Here is a 16,973-nt window from a genome sequence, read left to right as displayed (position 1 = left end):
GAATTGAGTTTTTTTTTTTTTTCTTCTAATTTCCTTGGAGGAAGAAAACAAGCTTATCAGTAAGACAAAATGCAAACTGAGGCGAAGCAAGGTGGTTGAGCAGAAAAGTGTGTGCACTGTACGGGAAGGAAGGAAGCTTGGTGTGCGGAGTACATTTAACTGCTGCTACCTGCCATCATATGGAAATCTATCTGTGCCATCTGAGTTTACATTTGAATTCTAAAACTGAATAGAAGACAGATTTATTTTTACAATGAAATTACCATCAAATAGTGTAATACATTCTGTGTAAAGAAATTCAACATCATAGATTCAATTCAAATTGCACAAAAATACCGGAACATACTGTATATTTGTTCCATTTGGGAGTTAGAATTTCAATTTCGAACACCACATTTTTTAAATTGGATGTGGTATTTTTACATGCCATTTTTTTATGCTGAATATTTGACACTGATTGTTTTTACCATCAAATATTTCAGTGTCAAAATTTCAACTTCTTGAATTCAAATTCAAACTCACAAGACATAGCTGTGGTCTGAGTTTCAATTTTAATTTCTAACGCACCCAGTACCCAGATGTGGTATTTTAGGGCAGATTTTTGTACATTGAATTTTTGGCACTGACTTTCTTCATCACCATCAAAAATTCAGATGGTGTAAAATTCAGTGAAATAAATTTTCATTAAACATTTAGATTGCACAAATATACATCAACACTATCATATGTTACATTGTTGAAAATTAAGGAGCCCATCAGAGTCGCGCAAGCCCAAGCCATGACCTCCTCTCTTTCCCAGATGAGGTGTTTATCATAAGTAGATAATTTATTTCTCCAAGTACGAGCTTTTTTATTATTTATTTATTTTAGCCTTTGTTTTTTAGGATCTTTCTTTTCAGCTCTCAAAATATTTTAGTTGTCAACTGCTGTTGTTTCCTTTGATCAAGCTGTTCAAGTCTATTATTGAGTACTGATGTTCTCAAACGTTTTGGGCCAGGGAACCATTTAGCATAGATTTTTTTCCAATGGCCCTCCCATAATCCTCATGGCAATTAAACATAACTACCATGTTTTCCCCTCAATGCCACAAGATAATTTTTTTTTTAAACGTTTTAACCTGAATAGTCTCATTTTCTCAGTAGAGCTGGTTTGTGTTCATGACCACTTGATGAAGTAGACATATTTATGTCTTTATCTATCGGAGGTAGGTAAAAAAATGCTGCGTGCCAAGTGATTCATAGATAAACTATGCAGTATGACAGATTTGTTGTCAATCTGTGTTGCCTCTCAATCATATCAGAGCTTTTAATTGGCCCAAAGCTAAGGTAGGGAAAAGTAATTGGTTAATTGTTGTCTGTCTGTTTAATGGGTGTGCTTGTCCCCCTATTAAGGTATGCACTTTTGAAAACAATGTTACAACATAATATATTGCAAATTGTATCGTGGACCTACCTGACTTTCACTACTGCACCAGTTTTTTTCTTTCTACTGTCTTCCACAATCTGTCAATTGCTAGCTCTGATGGATATAACATCTGTCAGCTTCACATCCATCTATCATTCATTTTCTATCATGCTGCCCTTCATTAGGACCACAGGTAGGGCTGCACAATTATGGCCAAAATAATAATCACGATTATTTTGATCAATATTGTAATCACTATTATTAATCATATTATTCCTCATATTTGGGGAAAATATGTAAGTTTTCAGTGTAAAATGAATCTTTAAATAATAATAATAGATAGATAATTAAAAAAATAAATGTACCCCAAAAAATTCCCGATGGTCAATCTTTAAATTATTCCATTTGGTCAGTTTAGAGCTAGAAAGTGTCCTACTGCTATTATGCAGATGACAGTCAGATTTACGTGTCAATGACAGAAGGTCACTACCGGTCACTCCATCAAACTGATCAGTGTGTGGATGCGAAACAATTTTCTCTCGCTAAACTCATAAAATTGGAATCAGTCTGTGGCCAGCTGAAACAAAGAAAAAGTGTTATCAGCTATGTCTGAGACTCACTCTCTAAAGCGTAATAAAGTTAGAAATCGTGTGTAATCGTGAATATAAATGATCCTAAGCGGCCCTAGTAAATGGTATTTTTAAATATACAAGATTGACATTGAGGGCCCCAGTGCCATTTTTCTAATGTCAGTTTTATGTACCCCTGCTTTTTAATTATAATAGACGAGATCAAATATATTTGAGCCAACATTGGAGGTAAATCTGTTATTGTTGCTTTTACAGGATGACTTCAGGCAGTGGGTTCGTGCCAAAGTACACATGATGCTGGCTCCAGGGAAGACCCCCTTTGATAGTGTGGATCATCAGTCCACAGCTCCTTTTCCGAATGAACATCACCACCAAAGACTCACTGGTGAACTTAAGGATCAAAATGGAAATTTCAACAACAGAGAATCCATCAACATTGTGAGAATTGTACACACATTATTTTTATGCTTTTATTGCTTGTTTGTGTTTCTGGGCTGTAGTTTTTGATAATTCGACTCAGATTACCCCTTTCCCCTCTCTTCTATTTGTTAGGTGCACTACTTCACCCACAACAGCATCAAATACTACTGGAATGAAGGCACACAGGACTTTGAAACATTTAAGTACGAGTCCCCCAAAACACTGCTATTACTGGTCCTAATAAATCTATATTTAATGTTCACTTAAGAGATATGCCAGTGGTTCTCAAAACTTTTACACCAATACTACCTAAAAAAACCACTTAGCTCTCAGAGTACCACCATCATGACAACAATTACAATGCACTAGCATGGTAGACCTAAGGGTTAATCAAAAACAAGAGGTTTTATTCTCACGATACGAAGGTATGCGTTTTAACTGGACCCAGTAGCAAGCGGAGGCTGAGAAGTTTGTGATGAATAGTTTATTGAAGAGGAAGTGGGTATTGGACCTCTGAGGCGTAATGGCGGATCGTTGAGACGGGGAATGTGTGGCAGGCGGTGGCGTGAGCAGGTGGATGGCTTGGCGGCGCGGTGGAAGAGGTCAGCAAGGCGGGGAACACAGGAGCAGCACTGATGGCGAGGAATAACATGGAAGTCACAATAATGCAAATAAGGCGTAGCTTACATGAATGTACTAGGCCGGTATACCACACAATAAATATAACAATAATATTGCAAAATAAATCAACAATGTGTTCTCGTTCAAATATACAAGAAGAGTTCCCTTCACATTGACATTTGGCATAGCCTACTGGAGTTCCAGGGTTTTATTCCCCGTTGTTGCACAATCAACATGTAAATTGTTCGTCAATGAGAGAGAGGAACATGATTCAAGCCTCCGCTGACCAGCACGAAGTTGCCAGGATGTTGAAATTGTAACCTCCCGATCACAGCATGACATCACTCGCATTAGCTGCAAGCTGAAGTTTGAATCGTAAATGAACAACTGCAGTTCACTAGCAGCCGTTAGTTCAGGGATGTCAAACATTAATTCTGGCCCGCAGTACCTCACACAATGAATGGTTAAAATTTCCTGTCCCGTTTAGTCCTCTACCTCGCTTCACTTTACTCCATTTCAGTGCGGGCTCTTGTCCCTCTCTTGAGCTGTTGTAACAGGCTGCTGATACACAAGCACCACTTTGAAAAACTCAATATGACAAGTAGATTTGATATTATTCGAAACCTATGTAACGTTATGCGCATTTGGAACTTTAACACTGCTTTTCAATTTAGGAACAAAAAAAAACTTAAATAATAATTCAATTAAAATATCTTGCACATAAATAGAAAATCTACCAAATGTAAATGTAAAAATAAGCAGTTCTTAAAGATTATATGCAACTGTGTTGAACTAAAAAGTTAAATACAACTGAACTGTACATAGGCAGTGATTCTTTTGTGTACCACTAGAGGGAGCCCACATACTACTAGTGTTTCGAATATCATACTTTGACAATCCCTGATAAATACAATGACAGCAGACATAACATTTGCGCAACTTTTTAGAGGCTTGGAGGACACAAAGGTGAGCTGTGGAGGCATTCACAGAGACCACAGCAATGGACTCACTAAAACCATACAGGACTACAGGTATCAACAGTCTACATTTTTCCTCAGACTTTTCTTTTGAATTTCAAAAAAAATTATATTTCTAGTACCACATTTACTGTGAGTAATGGTTTTGAAAAACAAATTCGTTGTCACCGAGAAGAAGAATGTGGCATTCCTCCCTCTATGTTTCCTTAAGAGCAGTCCACTGAATACTTACACGTCATGATTCATAATTAGCTCTGATTTTATATTGTGTAGTACTCATTCATTCATTCATTTTCCGTACCACTTATCCTCAGTAGGGTCGCGGGCGTGCTTGTGTAGTATTCATTCATTCATTTTCCGTACCGCTTACCCTCACTAGGGTTGCGGGCGTGCTGGAGCCTATCCCAGCAATCTTTGGGCGAGAGGCGCGGTACACCCTGAACTGGTCGCCAGCCACTCGCAGGGCACATATAAACAAACAACCATTCGCATTCACATTCACACCTACGGGAAATTTAGAGTTTTCAGTTAACCTACCATGCATGTTTTGGGGATGTGGGAGGAAACCGGAATACCCGGAGAAAACCCACGCAAGCACGGGGAGAAGATGCAAACTCTACACAGGCGAGGCTGGATTTGAACCCGGATCCTCAGAACTGTGCGGCCACCGTGAGGCCTTGTGTAGTACTATCGGAGTTAAAATACTATTATATCTTCGTCTTTATGATGACCTCAAGTTTTAAGTTCTCTCAGTAAATCTCCCTTTGCTTATTTTCTTAACCTTTCTCAGAACAAATCCTTCAAACATATCATTTAATCAGACCCACTGCTTTTTGTCAACAGAGCTTTGTTTTTTGGGAAGAATGACATTGATGTAAAAGTGCCATCTTTATTCAAAGTCTTTGTAAAAGAGGTAAGTTTGGGCTAGAAAAAAACATTTGTGTACAGTTTTCTTTAGCCTGTTCTGTTCTTTAATGATCATTTATGTACTTTGTCTCTTTCTCTCAAGGTCTTGAACCCATTTTACATCTTCCAACTCTTCGCTATTATTCTGTGGGCTGTTCAGGACTACTTCCCTTATTCTCTGACCATGTTGATTTTATCTTTAATTTTAATAGCTGCCTCTCTGTATTCCATAAGAAAGGTGCGTAAAGTTTAACCATGTGTTGTTCCTCTTATTGTCTAATTTTCCTTCACAATCAAATCTGCTATGTGTGGACATATTAGGGTTTGTTTGTCTATTGATTTGTGTGTTTGTTTATGCAAAGCTTTGCTCAAGTTTTTAAAATTTAAAGTATTTTTTAAAAAATTGGTTGTATTCCTCCCAGAATGTTCCCATTAAATCTAGGGAGACCAACCACACACAACAATTGAAATCTCAAAATTTAAAACAAAAAAAACTTGTGGTGACATTTCCTCCAATGTGAATAAAATCTTGTTGACGTCTATCCTGAATATTTAAAGTATTATGTCAAAACAAGTTCCATCAGATCCAGAGTCCACTTTTGGCAGCAGTTGGTAATGCTACGTGACAAATTACGTAGTACGATAGACAGATATCTGTGTCAGATATCAGATCAGGTTAGGTTTGTTGTGCTAAAATCAGATTGAGGTACGGTTTCAACCTGATGCAGAATTGCTTCTCAATATAAAGGAACAACAACATGAGATCAAACAACTAGTTCAGTCATTGATTTTGGTGTTTACCAATGCTTAGGTTCTGTTGCTGACCCTGATTTGTTTTTAATTCTTGAATTCTTTCTCACTACTCTCATTCCAGCATTATGTGAAACTGCATTACTTGGTGGTCGCCCACAGTTTGGTACAAGTTTCAGTGTGCAGAAGAAATAAAGGCATGTGTTACACAAAATCACCTAATTTTCATATGAAAAAACATGTTTGTTTTTAAATACAATTAGTGTCCCCTTTTTTTTTTGTCGAGTTACTAGCTGTCTCTTGGTTTATTTATTTATTTATTTATTTTAAAATTGTATTTAATATTTTTTTTTTGCTTTGTGTAGCGATTCAAAATTTTAGTTCCGAATGAGCTTCAGATATGCCGCCGCTCGAGTGAAGTGGAAAAAATGGCAGCCACTGTTGTACTGTAATGCCATCGCATGTGGGCAAGGAGAGCCACAGTTGCCGATGCACTTTCAGTCGTTTATTGAACGGGACAAACGGGTCAATTACACAAATAAAAAATGAGAAAACTAGCAAGGAGCGGCTAATGTCACTTACTCGGCCACACCCCTTAAAGACACGCATTCAACACACAAATACCACAAGTTGTTCGGTAATTACATTTTATAAAACCAGTTAATTACTTTAAATTCTCTTTTAATATGTTTTATGTGGGCTGGAATGAATGAATGCCATTTCAGTTCATTTCAAAAGGGAAAATTTATTTCATACAGTATACGGGTAAATTAAGTTATGAGCTTGGTCATGGAGCAAATTAAACTGGTAAATCAAGGTACTACTGTTGTAACATTCCAAATAATACGGTCTGCGATGGTGGTCTGGATGATTATCAGTTACTACCAATGTCCTCTTTTCAAACTTGATCGCAGATGTCGAACAGGTCATGTCGACTGAGCTTGTACCCGGTGATGTCATCACTATTCCAACCAATGGGATCATCATGCCCTGTGACGCCGTGCTCATTTGTGGCACCTGCATTGTGAACGAGAGCATCTTGACAGGTTGACATATGGTTAATCTCTTTGTACATTAATTAATACCACCAGTTTAACATTTATAGAAATCATCAATCATCAATACTATACAAAAGCAGAACGCAATGGTGCCATGTATATCATTTGGAGCAGTTTACAATCAATATTTATTGAATAACATGGCAAAAACATAAATAAAATACTTAATATTTACCTGAAATACTCTTTATTAAATGTACTAATGTGTGCAAATGACTATAGGCATATTTTCCGAGTAAAAATTAACTGGAACAGTTTTGCTCAACTAATCAGGATGGAAAAGTGTTGACGTTATTTTGGGCCAGCTAGCTGCCCTGTAAGGAGAATTTGAAATCTGATTAGTTTAGTGATTTCCAAGTATACTCAACTCACCTCAAGTCAGCTTTATTTATAGAGAACTTGTACAGAGCACCGTGTAGTAGTCTAAAAACATGTTTTAATTGAAAGCATTTTGGGGAGATAAATGTTAAGATTTACATTCACTACAAATGAATGAAGTAACTTCTGTGGTTCCACAGCTGTTCTGTCTTGATTGGATGTTTGATGGTTTTTGGATGTCTTGATTTAGTTAGTTGAACATTATAATAAGTGCTCAATAAATTGCAAACATCAAAAAACAAGAACATTCGACTTCCAACTTCAGACTGTTCTGACACCCCTTGACCCCAATGGTTGTTTATTGGATGTCTGTTTCGTTTTCCAGGAGAGAGTGTCCCTGTTACTAAGACCAGTTTGCCAAGTTCAGGCGATGACGCAGAGAGGATCTACAATACAGAGGAACACAAGCGACACACCCTCTTCTGCGGCTCACATGTTATCCAAAGCCATTACTATGCTGGCACGCTGGCGAAGGTGGTCGTGGTCAGAACAGGTGAGGACGAGAGTTGCAAAGAGGTTTTTTTTCCTAGAAAATGTCAGGTAACTTTCCATTGTAAATTAAGCTGTGGAATTTTAAAATTTCCAAATTAGAAACTTTCAATGGGAAGTATGGGAATTGATAGGTCTTTATGGGAATTAACTGGTAAATGAGAGTAATTTGATGGGAAAGTGTCACATTCAAGCATATACGTGTGTGTGTGTGTGTGTGTGTGTGTGTGTGTGTGCATATACAGTGGGTATGGAAAGTATTCATCCACCCATCCATTTTCTGAGCTGCTTATCCTCAGAAGGGTCGCGGGAGTGCTGGAGCCTAGCTATCAACGGGTAGGAGGCGGGGTACACACTGAATTGGTTGCCAGCCAATTGCAGGGCACATATGAACAAGCAACCATTTGCACTCACATTCACACCTACGGGCAATTCAGAGTCTTCAATTAACCTACCATGCATGTTTTTGGGATGTGGGAAGAAACCGGAGTACCCGGAGAAAACCCACGCAGGCACGGGGAGAACCTGCAAACTCCACACAGGCGGGGTCGGGGATTGAACCCCGGTCCTCAGAACTGTGAGGCAGACCTATAACCAGTCGACACCGTTCCGCCGCTGTAAAATAATAAATCAATAAATAATTTATTGATAGAAAAATTACTATGAACCGCGCCGTGAGTGACGTTGACTCACCACATGACTTGAGTTGAATGCAAGGGGCTTTTTTTACATGCCGTTCTGCATTCATTCCATCTTTTCTTACGATCGCTACACACACTTTCTGCTACCCACCGCGACACATACATTAAATACCTGACGGAATCCACACCCCTCAATAATATGCACTTGCGTGATTCTGAAATTCACAGGGAACGCATTTCCAGCTTCAACAAAATAGCAGCGCTCGTAATACTAAACTAGCATTAGCAGTGCAAATAAGCCAACATTAGCCATGGAAGCTACGTTGGTAGCAAGAGGTTTTTGTAATGCCTAACACTATATGTTATCAGTTTGAAGTTATATTTTTTGGAACGTGAAATCAATTAAAATTCCAAAAGAGATATTACTGTTATAATTGTAGTGTTCCTCAATGAGAATATAAAGTGTTATTTCCTGTCCCGCATTGTGTGATCATTTTTCAATGAAACACACTTGACAAAAAAAAAACAAAAGAGGTGATAAAGTTACCAGTCGAGCAGGAATGCTTCGCTTTTGAATCCTCAGCTGCCTCCTATGTTCACCTTATTTTCATTTTTATTTTTATTTTCCGGAGGTGGATATCCTGCCATAGTTTCAGCAAAGCTCTTGAACGCCAAGGTAACAGGTCAACTTGTACAGCAAAGTATCTGAAGCTTGCTAATATCTGAAAATTTGGCTCTCAACAAAAAAGGAAAAGAATCATCTAAGCAACATCTCATAACTCAAAACTCTTTTTTTTTTTTTTTTTCAGTTAGCATTATGCAAAAATATATTTCCTCAATTATATATATGTTCCCTATTATGACCCAAATTTCAATGTTATAAATTCCTGGTTTATTAATTTCCATTAATTCCCAATGAAGGTTTCCAACTTTGAAATTGTTTTCGAATTTTGCAACCCTAATGATGATGCTGAGATACTGCTTTGCTTTACTCATCCGAATAGATTTATTGTCATTGACGATCCCACAGGCTTCAGTACAGAAAAAGGCCAGCTTGTGCGCTCCATCCTTCACCCTAAACCCACCAACTTCAAACTGCACCGTGATGCTACGCAGAGCCTGATGTGCTTGGGGGTGTTGGCATTTCTTGGTTTCATCTACACCATCGTTGTTGATGTCGTATTGAGGGTATCACTTCTCAAATAGATCTTTTCACCATGATGACGCACATAATTCCAGGTGGCAGAAGCCTTAGCAGTTGAGCAAGGCAGCGCAATTGAGAAAACAGAGTAACTATAATTATAATAAAATATCAAAATACAAAAAAATGAGATGGTGTTTCCTCACCTGAATGCTCTACTCAGGCTCAGGTTAAAAGGTCATTACAGTATTACTTTTAACCAGTGTGTGCGTGCGTGCGTGTGTGTGTGTGTGTGTGTGTGTCAGTTGAAAAGAACAAAGATGTTATTGTGAGGTACATAGATGTGGTAGAAGTTCAGACATTCAGACCTTTTCCAAAAAATTTGAATATCATGGAAAAGTTTATTTATTTCCATAATTCAATTCAAAAAGTTAAACTTTAACAGATTATAGATTCAGGGCCCACAATTTAATGTATTTATTTGTTTTTCTTTTACATAATTTGGGCTTTCAGCTCATAAGACCCACGATATCAGGAATTCAATACATTAGAATACTGTGAAGAAATCACGATTTAGTTCCAGTTTTTGGATAAAAAAAGAGAAATTAGGGTCACATTAAATCAATCAAAATATGGTACTTTCAAAATGATAATTTAATTAATACTTTTCAATACTTGGTTGGGAATCCCTTTGCTTTAATCACCACCTCGATGCGCTGTGGCATTGAAACAATCAGCCTGTGGCATTGCCTGGGATGGAAGCCCAGATTTCCTTGATGCTTGCTGTCAGTTCTTCTTTGTTTTTGGGTCTGGTGCCAATTTTCCTCTTGGTAAAAGCCCATCGATTCTCAATGGGATTTAGATCCGGCGAGTTGGCTGGACAGTCAAGCACTGTGATGGCATGGGCATCAAATCAGGTTTTGGTGGTCCTGCTGGAAGATGAAATCTGCATCTCCATACAGACCCTCAGCAGAAGGAATCATGAAGTCCTCTAAAACATTCTGGTAGACTGTTACGGTGACCTTGGATTTAAGAAAGCAGAGCTTACCAACACATGCACTGGACATTGCACCCCAAATCATGACTGTGGGTATTTTCACACTGGACCTCAAGCAGCTTGGATTCTGTTCTTCACCAGTCTTCCTCCAAACCCTTGGACCTTGATTCCCAAATGAAAGGCACACTTTACTTTCATCGGAAAAGAGGACCTTGAACCACTGGCCAACAGTCCAGTCCTCCTCCTCCTTGGCCCAGTTGAGACTCTTCCTATGTTTGCTCAGGCTCAGAGGTGGCTCGACCCGAGGAACCCGACAGTTGTAGCCCATCTCCCGGATACATCTGAACGTGGTGGTTTTTGAAGCTGTGACTCCCGCCTCATTCCACTCTTTCTGGATCTCTGCTAGATTCTTGAATCTTCTCTGTTTGATAACCGCTGAAGCCCACGGTCATCTCTTTTGCTGGTGCTTCTTCTCCTGCCACATTTTGTCCTTCCACTAGACTTTCCATTGATATGCTTTGACACAGCACTCTGTGAACAGTCGACCTCCTTAGCTATGAACCTTTCTGGGTTACCCATCCTATGGCGGGTATCAACAATGGTCTTCTGGCCAGTTGTCAAGTCTGCAGTCTTCCTCATATTAAACCCAACTGAGACAATTGAACCAAACTGAAGCAATTTAATGACACCTGGGGAAAACTCTGTGCAGGTGCTTTGACTTTAGTAGATGATTAGTGTGTGACACTCAGTTTAAAACATTTATGGCCTGAAAAATTTGGGCTGATTTCTTCACAGGATTCACATTTTTTAAATTCCTGATTTTGTGGGTTTCATGAGCTGGAACCCCAAACTATGTAAAAATAAACAACTAAATACTTTAAATTGTTTAAATTGTGGGCCCTGAATCTATAACCTATGAAAGTTTAACTTTCTGAATGGAATTATGGAAATAAATAAACTTTTCAATGATAGTCAATTTTTTTGGAAAGGGTCTGTAATTAACATGATCATGAGGGATTGGCTAATTAATTGAATTTGAAGTTCCTCGGTTAATTGGCACAACATGCTCTTTTGTCGGTGAAATGGATAGCGTGCATTAGCTCTGATGTTAGCTAGCAGGCTATCCATTATGTTTTGTTCAATTCACAACAACAACCAGACTGTCCCTTTGGAAGTGGTGACTCCACTACCTTAAATTTTGGGGCTATATCCGGTGGTGCAACCCCAAAAACAACAGATTTTTGTCTTCATTTCAGTTCTTGTTAGCGGTGGTTAGTCACTTGTCTGCCACCTGGAAGTATCCTGGCTCCAATTAATTACAAATATTATGAAATATTCATGAAATATGTGTGATACTGGTGGTCCCTTTTTGCAGGTTCCTATTAAGAACCTCATCTTCGACGCTCTGAACATCCTTGTTGTTGCTGTACCTCCGATCTTACCCGTGGCATTGACTGCCGGTCTGGTGCACGCACAGCGGCGCATGAAGCAAGTCGGCATTTTTTGTATCAGTCCGCAAAGGATCAACATTTCCGGTCAGCTGAACCTGGTCTGCTTTGACAAGGTGGGTCGAATCCACAGCTTCCAATTCATTACATTCACTCTATGTACACTACTAGTGGCTTTTAGGTCGATCCTGAAATTTCACCCAAAAGTCCAATATCTGTAACGTTTTGTGAGTAGCCTACTGTAGTATAGTATATTGATGTAGATTCTCATGCATCAAGGTAACAGTAACCTGCTAAAGTTCAATCGAAGCAACTGGAATCTTTTTGGCTGTTGATGTTTCACATGGCGGCACGGTAGATGACTGGTTAGTACATCTGCCTCACAGTTCTGAGGACCGGGGTTCGAATCCCGGCCCCGCCTGTGTGGAGTTAGTTTGCATGTTCTCCCCGTGCCTGCGTGGGTTTTCTCCGGGTACTACAGTTTCCTCCCACATCCCAAAAACATGCATGGTAGGTTGATTGAAGACTCTAAATTGCCCGTAGGTATGAATGTGAGTGTGGATGGTTATTTGTTTATATGTGCCCTGCAATTGGCTGCCGACCAGTTCGGGTGTACCCCGCCTCTCACCCCAAGATAGCTGGGATAGGCTCCAGCACGCCTGTGACCCTCGTGAGGATAAGCGGTACAGAAAATGGATGGATGGATGGATGTTTCACATTTCATCCATTAGGCTTCTTCAATATCAAATTTTTAGTGTGGAGTCTTTCTATTAATGACTGGTGGGTGTGTACCCTGGGGGTAATCACATGAGGGTTGTTACTGTTGTTGCCAGGTGTGGCTGGTGATTGACCGTTTTACATACCAACCACCTGCCTAGTGGCAAAATGGCTCCTTAGCAGCCACGTCCCATGGAATGAAACAGTCTTTGGGGAAGAGATGTCTTCACACACACCAGAGACACACTTTAAATAGGAGGACTCCAAATCTAAAATTTAAGGCTAAAGAAGCCTTTTGGATTGAAGGTGAAAAGTCTTCAACAACCGAGATTCGAGAACTTTCCCGGATTCTCTCGAAATAGCGGCATGTAACCTGCATGTCCGCGTTTCTGATTTTATTACAATATTAGATCATCAGCAATGACAGACATGATCCTTTTTAAAGAACACAGTTTGCCTGTCAGAGAGAGAAGATGGTGACTTATGTGTGAAGTTACAATTGAAGACCACAGCATCAGTGTATTTTTGTCTTTTGGACTGACAAATGGATTTTAATAGTCAGAGCTTCTTATCATCAAATCCTGTAAATATCTGATATTTTCTTATCCTAATAGGAATAGGGTGTTGCCTGTTGATTGAGCTAAACTACTCAAATGAGCTTTTTTCTGTCTAATTAATGAGTGTCAACCTAATTTGCATACCTTACCGTCAATATTTACTAGACTGGCACGCTCACTGAAGACTATTTGGACCTTTGGGGTATTCAGAGAGCTGAAGATGGCATGTAAGTCATTTAACCTTTTTGATTCAAGCTTCTGGGTCCTCCTTAACATGGATCACTTAAAGTCTGTATTATTATGACAACAACTACTGGTGCATCTCTTGTTGTCTGATATATATATCAATCTATCCAGCTATATACAACACTGTATGATCTAGTGCAATAGTGAAAAGTGAATCAGCTTGAGGGACTAAGTTGTGATGTTGAAATGTGTGCACTAAATGTAGAGTATGTTCACAACCTTTATCTTCTGAAGACACTGTATTCAGTGACAAAATGAGGTTACCTGGCATTTGAGACTGCTGGGAAGTCACAAGAAATATATCACACCTGGCTGGAAAACCTAACTGGCAAACATTTCATTTATATGCAGTTTCATCATTTGACTGTAGGCAGTCACGACGACAGACCTTACAATTTTCTTGTAAGCAAAGAAAAATACATAAAATACATTACAATACATAAAAATACATTTTATCAAATAACTATCTCGTGACTGTTAAACAGAATCATGGCACCTTCAAAATCACTAGTTTTTAGGAAAAAAAAAAAAAAAAAAAAGCCATCTTGCTTGAATTAAGAAACACCGCATGGTTCAAGTTGGTGCATCGATCAATCCAAACTAAAACCAGCAAACATTCCAACAGCTTCGTCCCTCTTGCCATTAACTTCCTAAACAGATAACTTACAATTCCATTGAACATGCTGCCAAATTTGTCTTGCGATTGTTGTGAAATCTCTGTTGGGACACTTCTGCATTATTCATGCACTCACTGTAGTAGTCTCGTCACTCTGCATTATTTGAATAGCTGTTGTTGACCAATACTGACCACTAGTGCTTGAGAACAATCTGTGCCATTTGCACAATTGTCACTGTTCCAGATTATTGCACTACTAGTCACTTTAAACTGTTTGAATTTCTTGAAGACTCTGCACCATTTGCACAATGGCCAATGTACCCGATTATTGCTTTATTAGTCATTTCAAACTGCTCTAAATTGCTAGAGGACTGGATCATTTTCACAATTGTCATTGTATCAGCATTATCACATTACCGGTAACCTTTCATTGCTTAGTGTCTCTCCGTCGTGTTTTTATGTCTCAAAAGTATTTTTTGTAAAATGACTGTCTGTTGTCGTACGAGAGCAGCTCCAACTACCGGCGACAAATTCCTTGCGTTTTTGACATACTTGACAAATAAAGATGATTCTGATTCTGGTTAATAAAGTAGATTTGTTCTCAAGCTTTATTCAACTCTTTAAATTGGTAATAAGGCGTAAAAGTAACAGACGGCGTCAGAGTCGACCAATAGTATTGAATTGTGAAAGCAATACGAAGTTGACCATATTTGGACTTTAAAGGTTTCCGCCGGACAGCGACCTATGCAGAGAGGATATGCTAATAATAAAAGGTTATATGCCAATTCTAGGCTGGCACGGTGGACGACTAGTTAGCATATCTGCCTCACAGTTCTGGGGAACGGGGATCAAATCCCGGCCCCGCTTGTGTGGAGTTTGCATGTTCTCCCTGTGCCTGGGTGGGTTTTCTCCAGGCACTCCGGTTTCCTCCCGCATCCCAAAAACATGCGTGGTAGGTTGATTGAAGACTCTACATTGCCCGTAGGTGTGAATGTGAATGCGACTGGTTGTTTGTTTATATGTGCCCTGCGATTGGCTGGCGAGCAGTTCGGAGTGTACCCCGCCTCCCCCCCGGAGATAGCTGGGATGGGCTCCAGCAGCCCGCGACCCTAGTGAGGATAAGCGGTAATGAAAAAGGATGGATGCATGGATGCCAATTCTAGCTTTACTGATGACTACTGATGAGATTACTGCATCTCAATGAAGTTGGGGTGTTTCGTAGTATGGTCAAAGTCAACTAGATAGTGTCCTTTTTTCATTCTTGAAAAAGAAATTTACATTTCTTCCATGATGTCATTAATAACTACTACACTACACTGCAACCTTCAATAAATGCACTGTGATTGTGATTTTATTCACTTGGTACCTAAAAATCAGTCTATTTGGTGGGTCATTTCTTTCTTGTCACGCCCAGTTTTTTGGCTCCAGCCGCTGAGGTATCTAAAAAGACTTGTTTTGCTGCCTGCATGGCTACTTGCCATTCCTTGATCACCATGGAAGGCAAACTCTGTGGAGACCCATTAGACGTCAAGGTGTTCAGCGCCACTGGCTCGGTAAGGAGCACTGAATGTTTAAGTGTGTTTCCCTTCCCGTGAGACTGCTGTCACGATGGCTACATTATAAAAGAAAACAGTAGGATTAATTTTTTTAAAGGAAACATACAATTGTCCAATTTTTGCTTTCAGAAAGATTTTAGGAAACAGGCAACTCACCAAACGTTGACTTGGATGTGTAGTTTTTATACTTGATGGCAAGTCTAGCAATCTAGACCCCCAAACACACAATTCAAAACTCACTTTTCTGAGTTATCATCATATATTTTGTTTTGTTCAGATTCTTGAGGAGGCAACTGAATACCACACTGCACTATACAATGCCAGAATTTCCAAAGTTGTTAAATTTCCAGATCAGGTAATCCTTCAAACCAGTATACCGTACGGTGTATTTTTTTAATTGATCCTGTATGCAAAACCCCAAAGTCTTTCACTTTTCAGGCTGGTGAGTTTGGCATTGTGCACGAGTTCCCCTTCTCCTCGGCGCTACAGAGGATGAGTGTGGTAGCCCGGCAGCTAGGACAAAATCACTTTGGCATCTACCTGAAAGGAGCACCAGAGACTGTGGCTAACCTCTGCAAACCACACACAGGTCAGACATGTGTCCATGGACATCTTAAGTAGTATATTATGTCCATAGTTTGTCAAATGGGTTGCATTTTGAGTACCTTCAATCACTTTAATTGCCAATACAGTGTTACCTTGACTTACGAGGGGGCCAACATTTTTATTTATTTTTTTGACTTACGATTCATCTTGACAAATGACAGACTGACCTACTGCACTTCTGTTTATCTCCAGTCCCACAGAGTTTAACAGAGACTCTGGAGTGTTATACCACACAGGGGTTCAGGGTTATCGCCCTGGCACATCACCAACTGCAGTCTGAACTCTCCCTGCTCGAAGTCCACAGCCTCTGCCGGTAGGTATTCAGCCAAATGCAGAATTATTGCAGTATTATAAAAATTTCCCACGAGTGGTGTGCAAAGGTGTGGTGATGTTAGAGGCCAACTACTTTTATCTTTTTTTCTTTTGAGAGTGGGTGGCGGACTTTTCCTGAGCAAAAACTGTTCGTCAACGGGAGGGCGTGCGTGTCCAGTGCAGACAGAGTTTACTATTCATCATTGGGAGCGGGGGAGGTGGTAGATTGACTTTGAAGACACACGCAGATGGCGAGCTGAACATCAACACCACCCCCCGACTCTGCAGTGCACATTTTATGATGGATAGTTTTGTAAACTTTAACCAGAGACAACATGGCTTCGTGGGTAATTTAATCAAAGTCAATCCATTGCTTTTTTTTTTTTTTTTCCACGAGTAACAAGTATCATTAAACGAGTCTATATAATGTATAAGTACTGAAATAAATTGACTTTTGTACCATACTCTAATTTATTGAACTGTAACTGTTTGTACGCTGATTCAACATTCCTGGGAAAACACAATATCCCATCACTGATGAGG

General features: G+C 39.4%; 1 protein-coding gene across 1 annotated transcript in view; it reads left to right on the top strand.

Moving 5' to 3' along the window:
- Positions 1–16,973, top strand: part of LOC133489206 (polyamine-transporting ATPase 13A3-like) — a 45,565-nt gene that overhangs the window by 13,609 nt on the left and 14,983 nt on the right. The window contains exons 4-18 of the mRNA XM_061798069.1: positions 2,250–2,432; positions 2,547–2,617; positions 3,983–4,066; positions 4,856–4,925; positions 5,022–5,156; positions 5,793–5,865; positions 6,583–6,714; positions 7,430–7,597; positions 9,265–9,422; positions 11,748–11,936; positions 13,260–13,321; positions 15,371–15,509; positions 15,790–15,867; positions 15,951–16,101; positions 16,311–16,431. Coding sequence (XP_061654053.1) covers positions 2,250–2,432; positions 2,547–2,617; positions 3,983–4,066; positions 4,856–4,925; positions 5,022–5,156; positions 5,793–5,865; positions 6,583–6,714; positions 7,430–7,597; positions 9,265–9,422; positions 11,748–11,936; positions 13,260–13,321; positions 15,371–15,509; positions 15,790–15,867; positions 15,951–16,101; positions 16,311–16,431 — 1,814 coding nt within the window. The remainder of the gene's footprint in view (positions 1–2,249; positions 2,433–2,546; positions 2,618–3,982; positions 4,067–4,855; positions 4,926–5,021; positions 5,157–5,792; positions 5,866–6,582; positions 6,715–7,429; positions 7,598–9,264; positions 9,423–11,747; positions 11,937–13,259; positions 13,322–15,370; positions 15,510–15,789; positions 15,868–15,950; positions 16,102–16,310; positions 16,432–16,973) is intronic.

The sequence above is a fragment of the Phyllopteryx taeniolatus genome, chromosome 14 (assembly GCF_024500385.1).
Source record: "Phyllopteryx taeniolatus isolate TA_2022b chromosome 14, UOR_Ptae_1.2, whole genome shotgun sequence".
NCBI lineage: Eukaryota > Metazoa > Chordata > Actinopteri > Syngnathiformes > Syngnathidae > Phyllopteryx > Phyllopteryx taeniolatus.
Note: the sequence above shows the minus strand (reverse complement) of the source record. Positions and strands in the feature narration are given on the sequence as shown.